Source organism: Tauraco erythrolophus, chromosome 4 (assembly GCF_009769465.1).
Source record: "Tauraco erythrolophus isolate bTauEry1 chromosome 4, bTauEry1.pri, whole genome shotgun sequence".
Lineage (NCBI taxonomy): Eukaryota > Metazoa > Chordata > Aves > Musophagiformes > Musophagidae > Tauraco > Tauraco erythrolophus.
Genome location: NC_141468.1, coordinates 75,323,415 through 75,339,307, shown reverse-complemented (window position 1 = coordinate 75,339,307; position 15,893 = coordinate 75,323,415). Strand labels below are relative to the sequence as shown.

The 15,893-nt window shown below is 39.4% G+C and overlaps 1 protein-coding gene across 1 annotated transcript in view; it reads left to right on the top strand.

Annotated features, from left to right (window-relative positions):
* Positions 1–15,893, top strand: part of ATXN10 (ataxin 10) — a 110,569-nt gene that overhangs the window by 51,110 nt on the left and 43,566 nt on the right. The window contains exons 8-9 of the mRNA XM_086610508.1: positions 787–895; positions 4,131–4,300. Of these exons, the coding sequence (XP_086466634.1) occupies positions 787–895; positions 4,131–4,300 (279 nt within the window). The remainder of the gene's footprint in view (positions 1–786; positions 896–4,130; positions 4,301–15,893) is intronic.

Below are 15,893 nucleotides of genomic sequence, written 5' to 3'. Positions count from 1 at the left end.
GAATAGTTACTGTGACCTATGTCTGAGCCTTTTCAAGGCTACTTGCAGTTTATGTACCGCACCTTGTGTGGAGTCATCTTGTAGTCACAGTCTGGTTCTTGAGCAATATGTGGTGTTCCAAATTATGCCGTACACTCTTAAGGTAGTTTCCGTAAGTGCTGGATTGTCATTATAGGCACACATCAACATAGTCTGTGAGAAAAAATAGTTCTCTGGCTGAATAAATAATATGCAAATGAAATTGTGCGTCTTGTACCTAACCAAAATGCTGCATCTATGATCCCAATCCTATTTACCCAAGAATAATGTAAATTCTCGCAGCCAAAGTTCATTTGACCACAGAACTTTACAGAATTCCTGCGGATAACAAATTGGTGTCTTGCAGGCGGTGTTTGTGTCTTTAAAGTGGGACGCTCCTACTGAATAAACTCAAGGAAAACATTTATACAGAAATAATTTTCTCAGCTAGTAATTTTCTGCATTTCTGCTTTTGGAAGCTACTGTGTTTTTGTTAAAATTTTATCCCTTATGACTCTGTTTTGGTTTCCCCATGATTTTTCAGGTCACATATAACACTGATTGTAGAAAAGAAATTATTACAGTGTAATACATTATTGTTATTGTAGAAAGATGTCCTCATTTTATATAAATTTATTCTTGGCAGTTTATAAGACCTGTAAAGAACCTGAGGTGCTGAGAGGTCCTGTTCTCTGTTTTGATCTTCAGTTTTATGTTCTTATGATATCCTTCATGAACCATTTTCAGGAATGTAATTTTCATTTACAGGAAGCACTGGTTACAATTCGTCTTCTTGATGTTCTTTGTGAAATGACATCAAACAACGGACAGCTAGAACATCTACAGGCTTTGCCTGGTTTGCTGGAAACAGCCATAGGTGAGTGAAAACCCACAAGTTTATTAACTGTTGGTTTACTCCAAATCATGTTGCTCTGTGAATGAAAACAAGTTTTTCACAACTGGTGGTAATTATGATTCTGACCTTTTAATAAAATAAATAAACAGGAGATTGAGTTAATCTACATTTTCAAATATTTGTTCCTGGAATTTTTCTGCTTCTCTACTTGCTCTGTTGACTCCTATTACCCAACAGAGCCTTGATTCAACTGTCAGCAATGTGTTATTTATACAGTAAGAGTTGTGCAAAGGACAGCTGCTTCCTATGTTCTTCCACTGGTGGAATGTGTGTGGAAGAATTTCCTCAAGAAGTAGAAAAAGGACTTTTCCATACCTGTTCCCTTCTGTTTCCCAAATTCCTGAAAGCTGAAACTAAGTACAGTTTTAATGTTCTTAACCAAATTCAGTGGCTTTTAAAGGTCAGTTTAAAAAAGCTTTCTTCTGCTAAGAAGCAACAAGCGAAGGGATGCACATAAAGAAAAATAAGCCAAGATGGTCCAGAGAGACCCTATATACTTGGGAAGAAAGGAGGAGGAAGTATGCATATACTGACCTGTGCCTTCCTAAATCTTAGCACTTTCTGAGACTGATGTATGCCACCATTTTCTGATAAAATTGTAAAAGTTTATGTATTTTAAAGAGAAATACATAATATTTTGGCCAAAAAAAACCAAACGTTGAAACAGCTGTTAACTATGACTATTTTGAGATGTTTGGAGGGTCCTTGCTGTAAAAAAAAAAAAAAAATAATCCAACAACCCAAAACGCAACCAAACCTCTATTTTTGATGACAGTTTCATAGTTTTATTGCTTACAGTAAGATGACTAACAACAAAATCTATTTTGTGCATGTGTACATTTTGAGAAAACTCGAAGTTACGCATTGCATCATCCAAATGCTTGTATAACTCTTTCAACTTAAACGAGAAGTTCAAGGAGCTGCAGATCAGTTAAGTTTAGCAGCCTATAGGCCAGTCCTCTTTTCTCTACCTGCGTGCAGACTGACTTCTCTCCCCAGCTGTCTCCAGGCTCATGAAACATGGATGCAGACTAGAACATTGATTGCTACCATGTGCATCCTACGTGTTTCCCACATGCCCTCAGCCAACAGGGTAGCCTTCGCTGCTCCTTGTAGCCTTTTGGCTACAAGACACCTTTTAATCCTGGATTAGCAAAATGGGTAAAAAACTGTATTGATGTGTTCTGTGGCCTTCAGTACTTAGTTCTGAAGACCAGAAGAATAAAGATAAATAGTGCAAAAGATGTTCTTTTAATAGATCTTGTGATGAAACAGTACTTCAGTTTATATCATGAGAAATTTCCCATTGGAAATTACTAAAAGATTGATTGAAAGATCTGAAAAATGCTTGAACGATCTTTTAAGAATCAGCTAAGGAGTGTGTTTTGCTATTTTCAGTAATTGTTGGGTTAAGTTAGTAATACTGTAGTGTTAATAATATCTTTAGCACTGTTAACAGCTTGATTGCACAGTGTTTGGGGAATATCACCAAGGAGGTAAACAGCCTTTTGGATTGAGGGGCATTTTGGAAGAGTTGCTTTTTGGGATAATGAGAGAACAGCAGAATAAGGTGTTCTGTAGTTGAAAGCATGAGTGACATCCTGGGAGCAGTTGCTGTGCTGTGTTCATGTGCAGTGTTTGAGAGGAGCACTGTTCTCTCTGGGTTGGCATCGTGCATGGAAGGTGGCTGCTTTTCTTCCACCTTTTCCTGTTCCTCCCTTTACAGGTAGGTACATTGCTCATTGCGTTTTTGTCTGCACTGTAATAAAATTTGGATACTTTACTTTTTTGATTGATCTTTTGCTTTGTTTTATTTTTTGGTTTTAATCCTTTTGTTCAGGGTCCCCTCTTAAGGGCAGGCAAGAGGTTTGGGAAGACCATGGAATTCCCTCTTATGTGTTTGTGTGTGGGAAAACACTAGGACTATAAGGCAAGGAAGCACACAAAGTGAATAATGTGAGAAGAGTGTAAGACACTGCTCCCTGCTGATTTTTATGAATTTACAAAAGCAAACAAATTTCTATAAAAGATTATGCTAAAAGCTGTTTTATGATGACACTTGAATGATTGATGACAAAAGATTGATTGGCTTTTCCTAGTTCAAAATATGAACAAATGTAAGTGGTGGCTCTGATACGGGAGGCCTCTAGGCCCTATTATAGTTTCATATTTTAAAAAAAACTACCAAAAATTTATTTTTTACTTTATCGGCATAGTTTTTTGGGTTTTTTTCTTCTGTGTCAGCCATCTAGAGTGAAACTATAAAACAACGACTTATGAAGTTTCTTCTAATTTAAATCCAGGAAATCTAGTGCCCATACCACTATATGTTTGTCATATCTGGAGCAGAAGGAGCATAGGGCTTAATGGCTGTCCTGTGCTATAACCTGGTTTTGTTATGTCGTTATTGTTCCAGTGTAAGTTGTATGAAGCATCTTGGAGACAGTGGCGTGCCAGGCCATTTATTAGTATTACAGGTTGCTTAGAGGAGAAATACATCTTGGTTTTCAAATAGAGGCAGAGCCTTTAGTTAATTGGCCTCTCAAATCTATGGGCTCTCAGGTGTTCACATGATTCCAGCTTTTCTTCTGGGTGTGGCCTCTTTGTGGAATGTTGTTTTCACAGATTTTAGTTTCTCTTCTCTCTGATTTCCCTCTGGAGCATTGTAGAAAAAATCCTAGGTTTTTTGTAAACTAGCATTTAACATACAGGAGCATTAGTATTTCTCAGTTGACAAGAGTATGGCACTGCAGGATTTGTAAAGATGTGTCAAAGTGCTAGATAGACTCAAAATCTTTTCTCGTACTACAGAGCTAAGAACAGACTGGAGAAGAGAGAAAAAAATATCTAATTAGTACGTGTTGCTGTGACAGGTTTGAACTAAAAGAAGTCTTCTAAAATACTTTGGTTTAGAAATATATTTATGGTGCCAGAATCATCTACAGCATTACAAATTCTGGCTCTTCAAATAGAGATCGATAGCACCAGCCTTCAGACTTCATGTCTGAACTATATATGTGTGTAAAAAGGATGCAAAAATACCTTCTGACCTTGGGGTGGACTTTTATGGTTATACTAGCACAAATTAAGAGATTAAGAAAACTTTCAAAGTTCTTTTGATTTATGGCTGAGTATCTATGCATACTGATACTAATTTTCATGTGGTAATTAATTAAAATATTCTTGTTTTCTGTAGATACCCTGCGATTAACTCATCTTGCTGGGAAACAAGCTGTAAATATTTTCACTGCCACACATGCTATGACGGGGCAGGAAGAAATTTCACATCCAGCTGTGGGTTTTAAATCTCATCTCATTCGTTTGATTGGAAATCTGTGTTACAAAAATAAAGAAAACCAAGACAAGGTAAGTTTATACACTTTTCTGGCAGAACTCTGACATGTGAACAGATGTGTATGCCTGACCATGACTTTAGTGATGAAAATATGTTGTTGATCTACAAATAGAGATTAGAATTGGTCATTTAAAGGAGGTAACATTTTTTTTTTTAGTGTCTTTAAGTTACTGTAACAGGTATGCTAACTTTTTAACAACAACGTGATGTGTGCCTGTCTACCTTTTACTAAAGAATGCAAGCCAGTGCCTGATTCCTTTGTTGTTTTCGCATTTGCACTTTCTTCGAAAAGAAAATGTCTAATACCGAACCTCAATTTCACTTTGAAGGGAAATGGATGGGAATTGCTGCACGAACTTAATTTTAAATCCTTGAGTTAGTCTCTAATGCTTTTTCCCTCCCCTCCTTGAATTTTTTCATTCCAGTTTAAAAAATGTAGGTCTGCTTCCATCAAATCACTTTGAACCCTTTATCTTTACATTTCCTGTATGGAAAATTAGTTTTGTTTCCACAATGAGGAAAAAGAGGAAACAGCAGCATGTTTTTTTATATGAAACCTTTTTTCCTTAGAGTAATAAAAGATATGGCTTTCCTTGAGGACTTTACTAGCCGAATTTCAGCAAGAAAAGAAGTCATGAAATAATGTTGTCTTACAGTTCATCTGAGCACGTCTCGTTTGGCCTAAGCAGCCACATAGTGTATTACAGTAGCCTCAGCTTAGTGAAATCGTAATGTTTCTCTTGTTCTTCCTTGCAAGTGTCTTGTAGAGAAACCCTCTGTTGATTCCTGTGTCTTTCTTTTCTCTTAGAAGTGTCATTCCTTATGGCAGCCTTGTTCCGGAAGGAAGTAGTCTTGAGTAGCCTTCGTTACTGATATTTGTTATTGAACAGGGAGATTTGGGTTTGTTTTCCTTTCTTTACTTCATTGATGTGAATCAAAGTTTTCACCTGCTCTCAGGAAAGAAATGTGTAGGCTGGAAAATGAAAAGCTATCATAGAAGACAGGCTGTATTGAAGAAGGAGTAAATGAAATATTGGATATTTTCACTTCTCTCTCATTATGTCAAATGAGGCCCATGTCGGCAAGTACCAAAAATACAGCAATTAATACTGGTTGTGCTGCAGAAAGTTACCTATGATGACATACTCTGAGTCTAATTCTGTGTTGCCAAGGAGCTATTGGGACATCGAGTACTGCAAAATCGATCTGTTAGAAGCTTCTGTTTTCTGAATACTTTTTTGTGGTTGATCGTTTTGTTTTACAAAGATAGTGGATTCTTTTGTACTGATGCCATCACATTTGGTTTCAACTGCTGCAGTGTCTACCAAGTTAGACTTTTATAATGGCAGCAGGGAATTTTCATAGTGTATGAGGAGAGCACCCCTATTCCCTTGTCGTGTGTGTTTTTTTTTTTTCCCTGCAGGGTAGAGATGGAAAATCTGAGGAATGCTACCCTCTTTGTCTGACAAATGCTAATAATACGGGCATATACATGGGAAATATGGTAATGATCCTCCCTTTCCCCATTCATATTACAGTATATAATAAAATATTTTAATATTTCTGAAAAATATTATTAATCCTATTAATCACTCTTGCACAGTTCTGGCTGTGACCTATTATGATGTAATATGTGTTTATGTAAGTGGAATACATTTTTGTGGAATACCTTACGATAGTGGAGGGGAGGGGATTGCTTCCATTTTGAAAGGGTTGATTTTGCTGCTTATTGTTCATTTTCACTGGGATTTCCAAAGGCCCCTGAAGCAATTAGGCATGCAGGCTTAGTGTTTTCAATGGAAGTTGGGTATTAACTTGCCTTAAACTGCTTGCAAATATTATTGCTTTATGCTGTCTTGAAAATGAAAATTACTTAGATTCTGTGTGTGATACCTTGGAACGTTAATCAAGTGCCGTTGAAACTTTAGAAATGCCAATAGTATGATTTCCTGTCTGTATCTTCAGTTTATTTCGTAGATTTAAATTGGTTCTAATAAATGCACTTGTCATTTTTAAGGCAGTCTCCATACATAAACATATCCTTGTGAGGACAGGGCAAGCAGCCCGTATCATTGCACAGATAAGAAAACTGAAGTTTCGAGATGAGAGTGAATTGTTCGAAGTGGTGCAGTGGTCAGACCTAGAACTGAATGAAGATGAGGTTAGTTCCTGGGTTCCCACGTCTCTCTTCAGTGTAGTATCTTACAATATAGGTCTTCTTTTATATATCCGTTATGGGGTTTACACAGAGTTTACGTTCTATATTCAGTCAAAAGTAATGTAGTAGAGGGTAGATTGAATTGTTATGTAACAAGCCAACTGACCAACGTGTCTGAGAGACCTGGAGCTTTACCACTGGCTGTTGCTTTGGTGTGAGTTACCGTCTGAATGGTAGGCACAAGCTGGGGAAGTGGCTTTCTCTTCAGTCAGTTTAGCTGGTTGCCTGGCACGAGAGGGTTGCACATCACTTACCAAGGGCTGTTGAGCAGCACTGTTAGTATTCTGACTCTTTAATGAACTGAGGCTTTCACACTTGTTTTCTCTTATGTTTTTCTGTAATTTCCAGTCTCAGTAGAGCTCTTTTCCCAGTAACAATCATAATGCATAAGTAAATAGAGTAATAGCACACTACTAATAATAAATAATAAAAAATATAGCCCCTATTTTTATAGTATCACCTTAGTGCTTGATGTTGGTCTGCCTGACTTGTTCAGAAAACATAAGTAGTTCCCAAAGACTTGGGATTCGAACGGTGATTTGGGCTAAGCCCTCCAAGTGGACAGAGTTGCATCACTGTCTTCAGGACCTTCTTCAAGAGTTGAATGACAACCTGCTTGTTCTCTGGGAGGTGAGTCTTAAGCTAGCCTATGCCTCATGCAGTGTGTGTCTCCTGAAGTATAATGGTGCAGTCCTGCTGCATAGGGCGCTAGTGACAGAGTTAAAGCTGCAGAGAATGCCTGGAGTGGGAGGATAATTGCTCTCTGCAAAGGTTGCTTCTCCATCTTTGTTTATGGTCTCCACCTGCTATGAAAATAATTGCAGCGGATTAGTGCACTGGTTTGTTGGCACTGGTGAAAAATCTTGTAATGCTTTGGAACAGGGAAATATCTTACTAGTGCTTTATTGCTTCTTCACTTTACGTTTAAAACCGTTCTTTGTTTTTAAAAAGCATTCTTTAGCTTGTACTCTGTTAGCATTAGGAATGCATTCTTTACGTCTGTTCTTCCTCATAGTTCTGTTTACACTATTGTGATAAGTTCTTAGGCCATAAGGAAGTGGGTGACGTTTAAGCCGTAAACCAAGATGCAGTCATTAAAGTGGGACTTGCCAGGCTTGCTGCCGCTTGCATGTTTTGTGAGGCTGGATGGGTTGGTATTTGTAAGAAGATTGTTTGCCAAAATGTTCATTTTGGACTGATAAATGTTGAATACGTGCTTGTCCTGAGTTGCACACACTCTTGCATGAAGAGGAGAGAAGAACAAATGAAAGTGCTGTACCTAGGACGCCAAGTGTTGAGCTAGTTCCGTGTTGAACCTGCCGAGATCTTGCAATGCGTGTGCAGTTCTCCTGTGCTTTACCTTTTTGTAAGAAGAAGAGCTGTCAAGAGTTAATTGTCATACATGTGAGGCAGTCCTGTGGCTTGTATTTTGACTCTTGGGCCTCTTTCACAAAGATGTGTTGTGTGTTTTTATTAAATGTACTGGAAGGAAGGAGGTGGGTTCTCAGGCTGAGCAAGGAGTGAAAGTTTTGGCTGGTAGTTGATGAATGAACTTATCAGAAGGAAAAAGTGAAAATTCCTCTATACTCTCCTCACCTTGTTTGTCTTGCCGTCTAAACAGCTCAGTTTTATCATCTGGACAGAATTTATACTGTGTTCTAGCTGGGAGGTTTTAGGCACTTATTTTCCGCTCTCACTTGTAAAACTATGAAGTGATGGATTCAGCTCAGTTCTTTCTACTGGTTTAGTGTAGTAGAACTGTTCTAATAAAGAATAAACATTATGAAAGAAACCTAATGAATTGCCTACAGACGATTGAATCCTTTATTGTAGAAATGAAACAAATACAAAACAGGTCACAGCAATTCATCTGCACCCCTATTTCTTTGTTCATTTACAAGAATACTTGCTGGAAGGTGAGATGTCTGATCTCTGCCTTATTGTGACAGATGATGGTGCTCTGCACAACCTTATCACCTTTCCCTAAAACTGTTGTTTGTTGTGAGGGGTTTATGCAGTGTGACTTGTTTAAAATACTTAAATTCATTTAATTGCAAGTGTCATCAGTACTTCAATAAGCAATGGAATAATGTAGACCTTATTCTGCATTGTTTCGCTTCTTCTCTTGTATTACATAGACTTCAATCACATAACCTCACTGGACTTAGTAAATAGGGAATCGAAAGGAAGTAGAAAGCTTGACAAAGTTTAATTGCAGTCTTTATTCAGTATTCGCTTTAGATCACTATTACCTCTGAGATCAAATGTGGCAATCTGAATTGCCTGGAGGTTCTGTCTTGTGAAAACTACTACTGAAGGATGCAGCGTTGTCTGGAACAAGCTACATGTGAGACATGAGCTGCGTTCCTTGCAACAGGGGAGCAGCCAGCTGGCAGAACATGGGCGTGCTGAGATCGTGCTGTGCTGTTGCCTCTTGAGAGGGTTCCTGAGGGAAAAATAATGATGTTTCTGAGTGCAAAGTTAAGCCTGGCTTAGTAAGAACAAGGCACTTAGCTTGGGTTTGGTGCTGTAATTTGGCCACATTGGCTTTGCCGTCTTTGACTCTTGTTATTGATAGGATAGATAGTTTATTGCTATCTGCTTACTTTGTCTAGCAATACAGTTGGTATGCTGGGACAGTTTGACACATGGTGAGAGATCTCTGTCCCCTGCGGAATAGTGAATACGTGCAAGTTTATTTTTGAGATGTCTCTTTCTTAATCAGCTTGTTAGAAGCAAAACCAGTCCCCTCAGGTAAAGAAAACAATCCATACCCTTATGCCAAAGACATTTTAGATACTGAGGATGCTGATGGACCCAATGATAGGTTATTAATCTCAGAATACGTGTGTCTCATGGCAAAGTTGTTCTGTTGTTTATGTAGGGGGAAAAATTTTGAATACAGAGTTGTCTTTGGTACTGGCACCTGGCACCTTCTTACCTAAATGGAATCACTCTAATGAGATGAACAATTTATGAGGGAAGTTTTTTCACATGCCTGGTTTTTATTTGAGGTGGCAGCAGTGCTTCCTCTAATGCAATTATATTGTTTTTTGTCACTGCAGAATTGAGAAAGGAAGTCTTCTGGGAGAAATGGAAGGGGAGGAAAAAAAAGCTTCTACAGTTAAAATTAATAAAAGTAGCAAGTAAAACATCTGGGTACTGTTTATGTGTTTAATGTAACTTAGATTTTTTTTAATATATGTCTAAGCCAAATTGTTTCATATGAGACGAGCTCCCTAATTTGAAGACTGTTCAGCCTTAAAGTATGAACAAGATTTGACTTGTTTGGAATTCAGTTTTCTATTCTTTTTTTCACCGGGGCAGGGTGTGCAGTGAATCCAGTTAGAAAACGGTGCCAACATCCATAGATCAAATTGTCACCATTCAGCTCCTTAACTTAATCTTCTTGCTGTAGTGATTATAAAATAGAATATTTCAAAGTAAAGACAAATACTTTGTTTTATTTAACAATTGGCTTTTTCTCACCGAAGATGTTCAGAAAGACTCTATAAGCATATCTGTTTTTTTTCTTCAAGATTAGTTTAACTTTTTAAAGTAATTATGTTCTTCCTGGCATGGCAAGATTTGGAGTTACTTGCAATGAAGAACATCCCATCTGCATAGACTGTTGAGAGAGGGAGGAGAGGAATAAACCACTTTGATTTCTTCATAAGAAACCTACATAATTATGATTATTATATTTTCCTATTGTTAAACGTAAGCCTAAAATGGAAGACATTCTTAGTTTAGAGTTGAGCAAAAAAGGAGGAGCCTTTTGGATCTGGATGCTCTGAAGTGGTAAGCTTCTTCACACCTAACTGTAAAATTCTGCATGATTCCACTGTTTGGATGGGGCTATTCTAATGTAGCTATCTGTATGTTTTAATTCTTTGCTAGATAAGGACAAAACATTCAAGGTCTTGCAGGACTGAGTCCTTTTAAGTTTGTCTAGGTATAGCACTGTAAAAGCAGTAAAGCTTAAAATGGACTTTCTCACAGAAGTGCTTTAAAAAAGCCAAAGTTTTGCTGTGGAAGTGAGATCTCTACCTAACTAGCATAGAGATACCCCAAGTAGAATAGTGTCTGTGGTTCAAGATTGCCTTTAAAGTATCTGTTGCGGCACATAAGGTAACTGTCTCTAGTCCTGGTCACGTGTGGATTTCATGTTAGTCTTCAGCTCTGTCACAATCATGAATCCTTAACGAAGTGCCGAGATTTTAATCAAAGTGCTAGAGACTGTTAAATAAAAAAGAATCTTGAGATCTCTAAGTAGTGGGACAATATGAGTAATAAAGGGTTGGTGTGGATTTTTTTTCTTGTCCTGAGGTCAGGGTTGCATGCCTAACGCAGTGTAATTTGTAAAGCACTGAATTGTTTTTATAACAATATGATTCGGGGTTTGTTTTAGAGAGTAATACAAAACTTTATTCTGTTTTGCTGCCCCTTTATAGGCAACAAGTTAATGTTCCCTCTTGTCCTGCTCCTGTTCCCCTTTCTTCCCTGCCAATTTTTGGCAATTGATCAGTTGATCCAGTCGTTCCTTGTGACTTGTCCAGTTTGAGCAATTTCATTTGAAGCCTAGATCATACAATGCATAGAAAGTTTTCTCTTGCAAGGAACTGAGATGCATTTAGGTACAGTCAAAGTTTCATGTTAAAGGTAATTTTAGTAGTGCATAAGCTATTTCTTTGTTTAGGTTTTATTTTAAACAGATTCCATTTGATACTTAAATTACATACTACATAGAGACATCTTCACATATTGATTGCCTAGATATCCTGAATCATAGAATGGCATAGGCTGGAAGGGACCTCAGAGATCATCTAATCCAACCTCCCTGTCATGGGCAGGGACGCCTCTCAACTAGACCAGGCTACTCAAGGCTCCGTCCAACCTGGCCTTGAACACCTCCAGGGAGGGAGCATCCACAACTTCTCTGGGCAATTTATTCCAAAGTCTTACCACCCTCGTACTGAAGAATTTCTTCCTAAGATCTAACCTAAATCTGTTCTCCTTCAACTTAAACCCATTTCCCCTTGTCCTATCAGTGGACACTCTTGTAAAAAGTCCCTCCCCAGCCTTCCTGTAGGTTCCCTTCAGGTACTGGAAGGCAGCTGTTAGGTCCCCCCGAAGTCTTCTGTTTTCAAAGCTGAACAATCCCAGCTCCCGCAACCTGCCCTTGTAGCAGAGGTGCTCCAGCCCCTGGATCATCTTTGTGGCCCTCCTCTGAACACGCTCCAACAAATCTATGTCTCTCTTAAGGTGGGGACACCAGAACTGGACGCAGTATTTGAGGTGGGGTCTCACAAGAGCAAAGTAGAGGGGGAGAATCACCTCTCTTGACCTGCTGACCACACTTCTCTTGATACATCCCAGGATGCAGTTGGCTTTCTGGGCCACATGAGCACACTGCTGGCTCATGTTGAGCTTCTCATCTATACACACCTCCAAATCCTTCTCTTCAGGGCTACTCTCAACCCACTCTGTGCCCAGTTTGTATTTGTGCCTAGGATTGGCCCGACCCAGGTGAAGGACCTTGCATTTTGACTTGGTGAAGCTCATGCAGTTTGCACTGGCCCAATTCTCAAGCCTATCAAGGTCCCTCTGGATGGCATCTCTTCTCTCAAGTGAGTCCACGGCACCACACAACTTGGTGTCATCGGCAAACTTACTGAGGGTACACTCAATGCCGTCATCCATGTCGCTGAAGATGTTGAACAGCACTGGACCCAGAACAGACCCCTGAGGGACACCGCTTGACACTGGTCTTCATGTAGACATTGTGCCATTGACCACAACTCTTTGAGTGCAACCATCCAGCCAGTTCTTTATCCACTGAGTGGTCCATCTGTCAAATCTGTGTCTCTCCATTTTAGAGACAAGGATGTCATGTGAGACAGTGACAAACGCATTGCACAAGTCCAGGAAAACGACATCCGTTGCTTTACTCACGTCAACCAGCACTGAATGTTTAGGTGAAGGCTGATATACACACAGTACCATACTTTCCCTCTAGTGTATTATTGGCCTGCTTGATGTAGAGGATTACTGTAATTACCATCTAACAGATAAAGGGGTATAAAGATCAATCTATATATTATTGTGTTTTCATGAATCATAGACTGAGACTTTGACCAAACCTTGAATATACATAAATGTAAACTACATTGGCTTCTGCCAATGTGAAAATGTCTGTAGAATGATGATTTTGTGCAACATACATTTGCCAAAAGCAAGAACAGGACTTGGACGTTTTGGAGTAAAAGACATTGCGGGAGGAGGATTATTCTTGTGAAGTTCATAGTGTTTTAAATTAAGATGTTGGATAGCTCTAAAAATGAAATTAATTGCTTTGATTTATAGCGGAGAGGGAAGATAGAGAAGAGTAAGATGACTAGGTGTCTTGTAACATTCGTAATTAAAGCAAGCTGACTCTGCATGCATCTTCAAACAACCAGTACGAATTTATAGGCTTATTGGCCTCCTCTTGACTCTGAACATTTTTTTTGAACCCTATTTGGTGTTGAACCCCACTACCACTGCAGCACAGCACAAGACTCTAGTGCTTTTTAAAGTAAAGCTCAGCATGCTGTTGTCAGATAGCCATTTCCAGATTTTTTCAAACTCATAGTTAGCACTTACTCAAAGTGTTGAAACTGTATAGAATCATAGAATGGTTGGGGTTGGAAGGGACCTCAAAGATCATCTAGTTCCAACCCCCCTGCCATGGGCAGGGACACCCTCCACTACACCAGGTTGCTCAACGCCTCATCCAACCTGGCCTTGAACACTTCCAGGGATGGGGCATCCACAACTTCTCTGGGCAACCTGTTCCACTGCCTCACCACCGTCAGAGTGGAGAATTTCTTCCTTGTATCTAATCTAAATCTACCCTGTTTCAATATATGCATCGATAGCATTGATATTTAATGCCTGTTTAAGGTGAGCAGCTCATGTAAAAATAGTCATTTTAGGCCACACTGAAATCTAAAAGTAAGCTATTGACCTTTATATGGAGGAGTTCTCAGAGATTCATGCGACTTCTTTCCTTTCCTGGTCTCCCGCGCTGAGTATTAGTTGTACATGTGGCAGGCATAAATTAACTTTGGTGTTCACCAAAGAGTGTTCATGCTGTTGTGGACTTTTTAGACTCGTTGGTTTGCAGAATGGCCTCACACAGTACTTACCTGAAAGGTCTATTGTGTGGCAGTCCCTGCTGCTTGGAGTGATTTCTGTAAACACCAGCATGAACCATATGATGAGGGGGTACCGCTGTGCTGCGGCTATCGCAGTTGGTTCTTAGTGTGTTACCTCCTTTGTAAAACAGGAGCGTTCTCTCAGGCTTTGCAGGTACTTTCTCTCTTCAAGAACTGCCTCAGCATCTGTTGGGCAAATGCCCTGGTTTAAAGTCTGCTGAAATTGGAAAATGTCTTTGCTTTCCTCAGCAATCTCGTCAGGTGATTGCTTTTTTTCAGATCACCTTTCTTTTCCAGGTGTGTATTTTGAGGCCCGTGAGGATGAGAGGTGACGTGGCCTAGCTTCTAGAAAAGGAGTCTGGGAGTCAAGACAACTTATTGTGTTTTCCTTCCTACAGCTTGGATTCAGATGCTTTAGTTAAGAGATGGGATGTTAAAATTCTAGTAGCTTGCAAAATATTCTGAGCTGTTAAGAGATTTTTTTTGTTGTTGTTATTGTTGTTCCATATATTATTCTCAGTTGAGTGAAGAGCACTGTATCAACCAAAAATGTTTCTTGCTAGTTTACTAGGTGGTGAAGAACTGAATTTGTTTGGAGTACTCAGTGTTAGGAAAACTGTTGCTAAAATAACGACCTTCTGATGTGGCTAATAGAATATTAAAACAAGGCTCGGAAGACATACAGTACCGTGTGTTGGAGGAAGAGGATTTATCTGTGTTTCCTGCTTTTTGCCAGTGTTATTGATTGCTGAGGCAAGACCACCATTTGTGGAACAATGTCTGCCTTTCTGAATACTTTTTTTCCAGCTCAGATCTGAGCTGTTAATCCGAATTCTTTCCATTTTTACTGGTGTCAGATACAAGTGACGTAAATTTTCCATTACTATGGCAAGGAATTTCATTAGTTTTCTATGCTGTTTTTCTGCTCTTCTAACCTCAGCATGACCTTCGAGTTTCCCAGTACTTTCCTAACTACCATCCCACTTTTTTTTTTTTTTTTAAAGCCATACCAGATTTCACAATGGGCTGATGTTAGCATGCTGTGAGTATTGAATATGATCCCTTTTGGACACATACAACTTTTGCTTTCCACTTGTAAGAGGTTCTGTTTGCTGTTCTAATTATCCTGTGAGACACAGGAATCAGTCATCTTTTTTCATCTATTTCCTGGGTAGTTACTAAGTTTTGGTTACTGAGAGATACTGAAGTTTCTCTGCTTGTATTTTTATGACAGTCCTGAAGTTTGTAAACATAAGTACAAGCGAAAAAAAAAAAGATTTTCTGTTTTGTTGGATGTTGAGATTTGGCCGTCACTACTTGTAGTTTGTCAGTTGAGTTCACTTTTTGGAAGCGTCGGTGAAATAGTTTCATTGAGGAAATAATGGAGCATGACAGAGGTGACAGACTACATTTTGTGATGAATTTACTGCAGTAACTCATGGATTTAGTGGCACTCTGTGCTACATTCAGGGTGAGGAGGACATGAAGGAGATTCTGTGGAAAGGCTTGTGGAATAGGGTGGCAGAAGATCCTTTACCCTTGATCAGCAAGCAGGATGCGGAACGCATGTCACTGAATGCTGCTATTAACTTTCCCACCAAAATCGGAGGAACATCGAGCTAGACAGGAGTGTACAAATGTGCTTACAGAGGTCTGGTGTCCAGTTTCTGTTTCATCGCAGTGGGGTTCGGTTACTTAACTCCCTCCACTTCTGCAGCAGCCCATCACCAGGCTCAGTAGAGGTATAATAACGTCTTGCAGGCTTCAGCCTGGCTTTGCCTTAATCAAGCAGCTGTGAGCCTTCAGTTCTCTTTGCCTGTGTGCCTTCGAGCCACTGTAACTTCTGTCAGCAGCCCTGAAAATTGGTTTCTAAAACTCTTGTTGAAGTGCATGAGGCCATATGAGAGCACCTAGCCTTCAGATAGACACTGAACATTTTGTTTTCTTAGGCTTTTTTCCCCGCTTTCTCCTGTTTTCCTTTGTGTCTTTGGGAAGAGAAAGGAAACTGCAGTGACTGTCATCTGCAGTTCTGAATTTCTGCCATTGGGCGATGCTGTTTGTTCTGAATTGTGGACCTGCAGTATCCTGCTCCTTGCTGTTCAGCGTGGCAGTGCTTGAGCAAAGTTTGGGGATGCCGGTGGCCAAAGGGAACCAAAATACTTGAATAGTCTCATTTTTAAAGGCTGC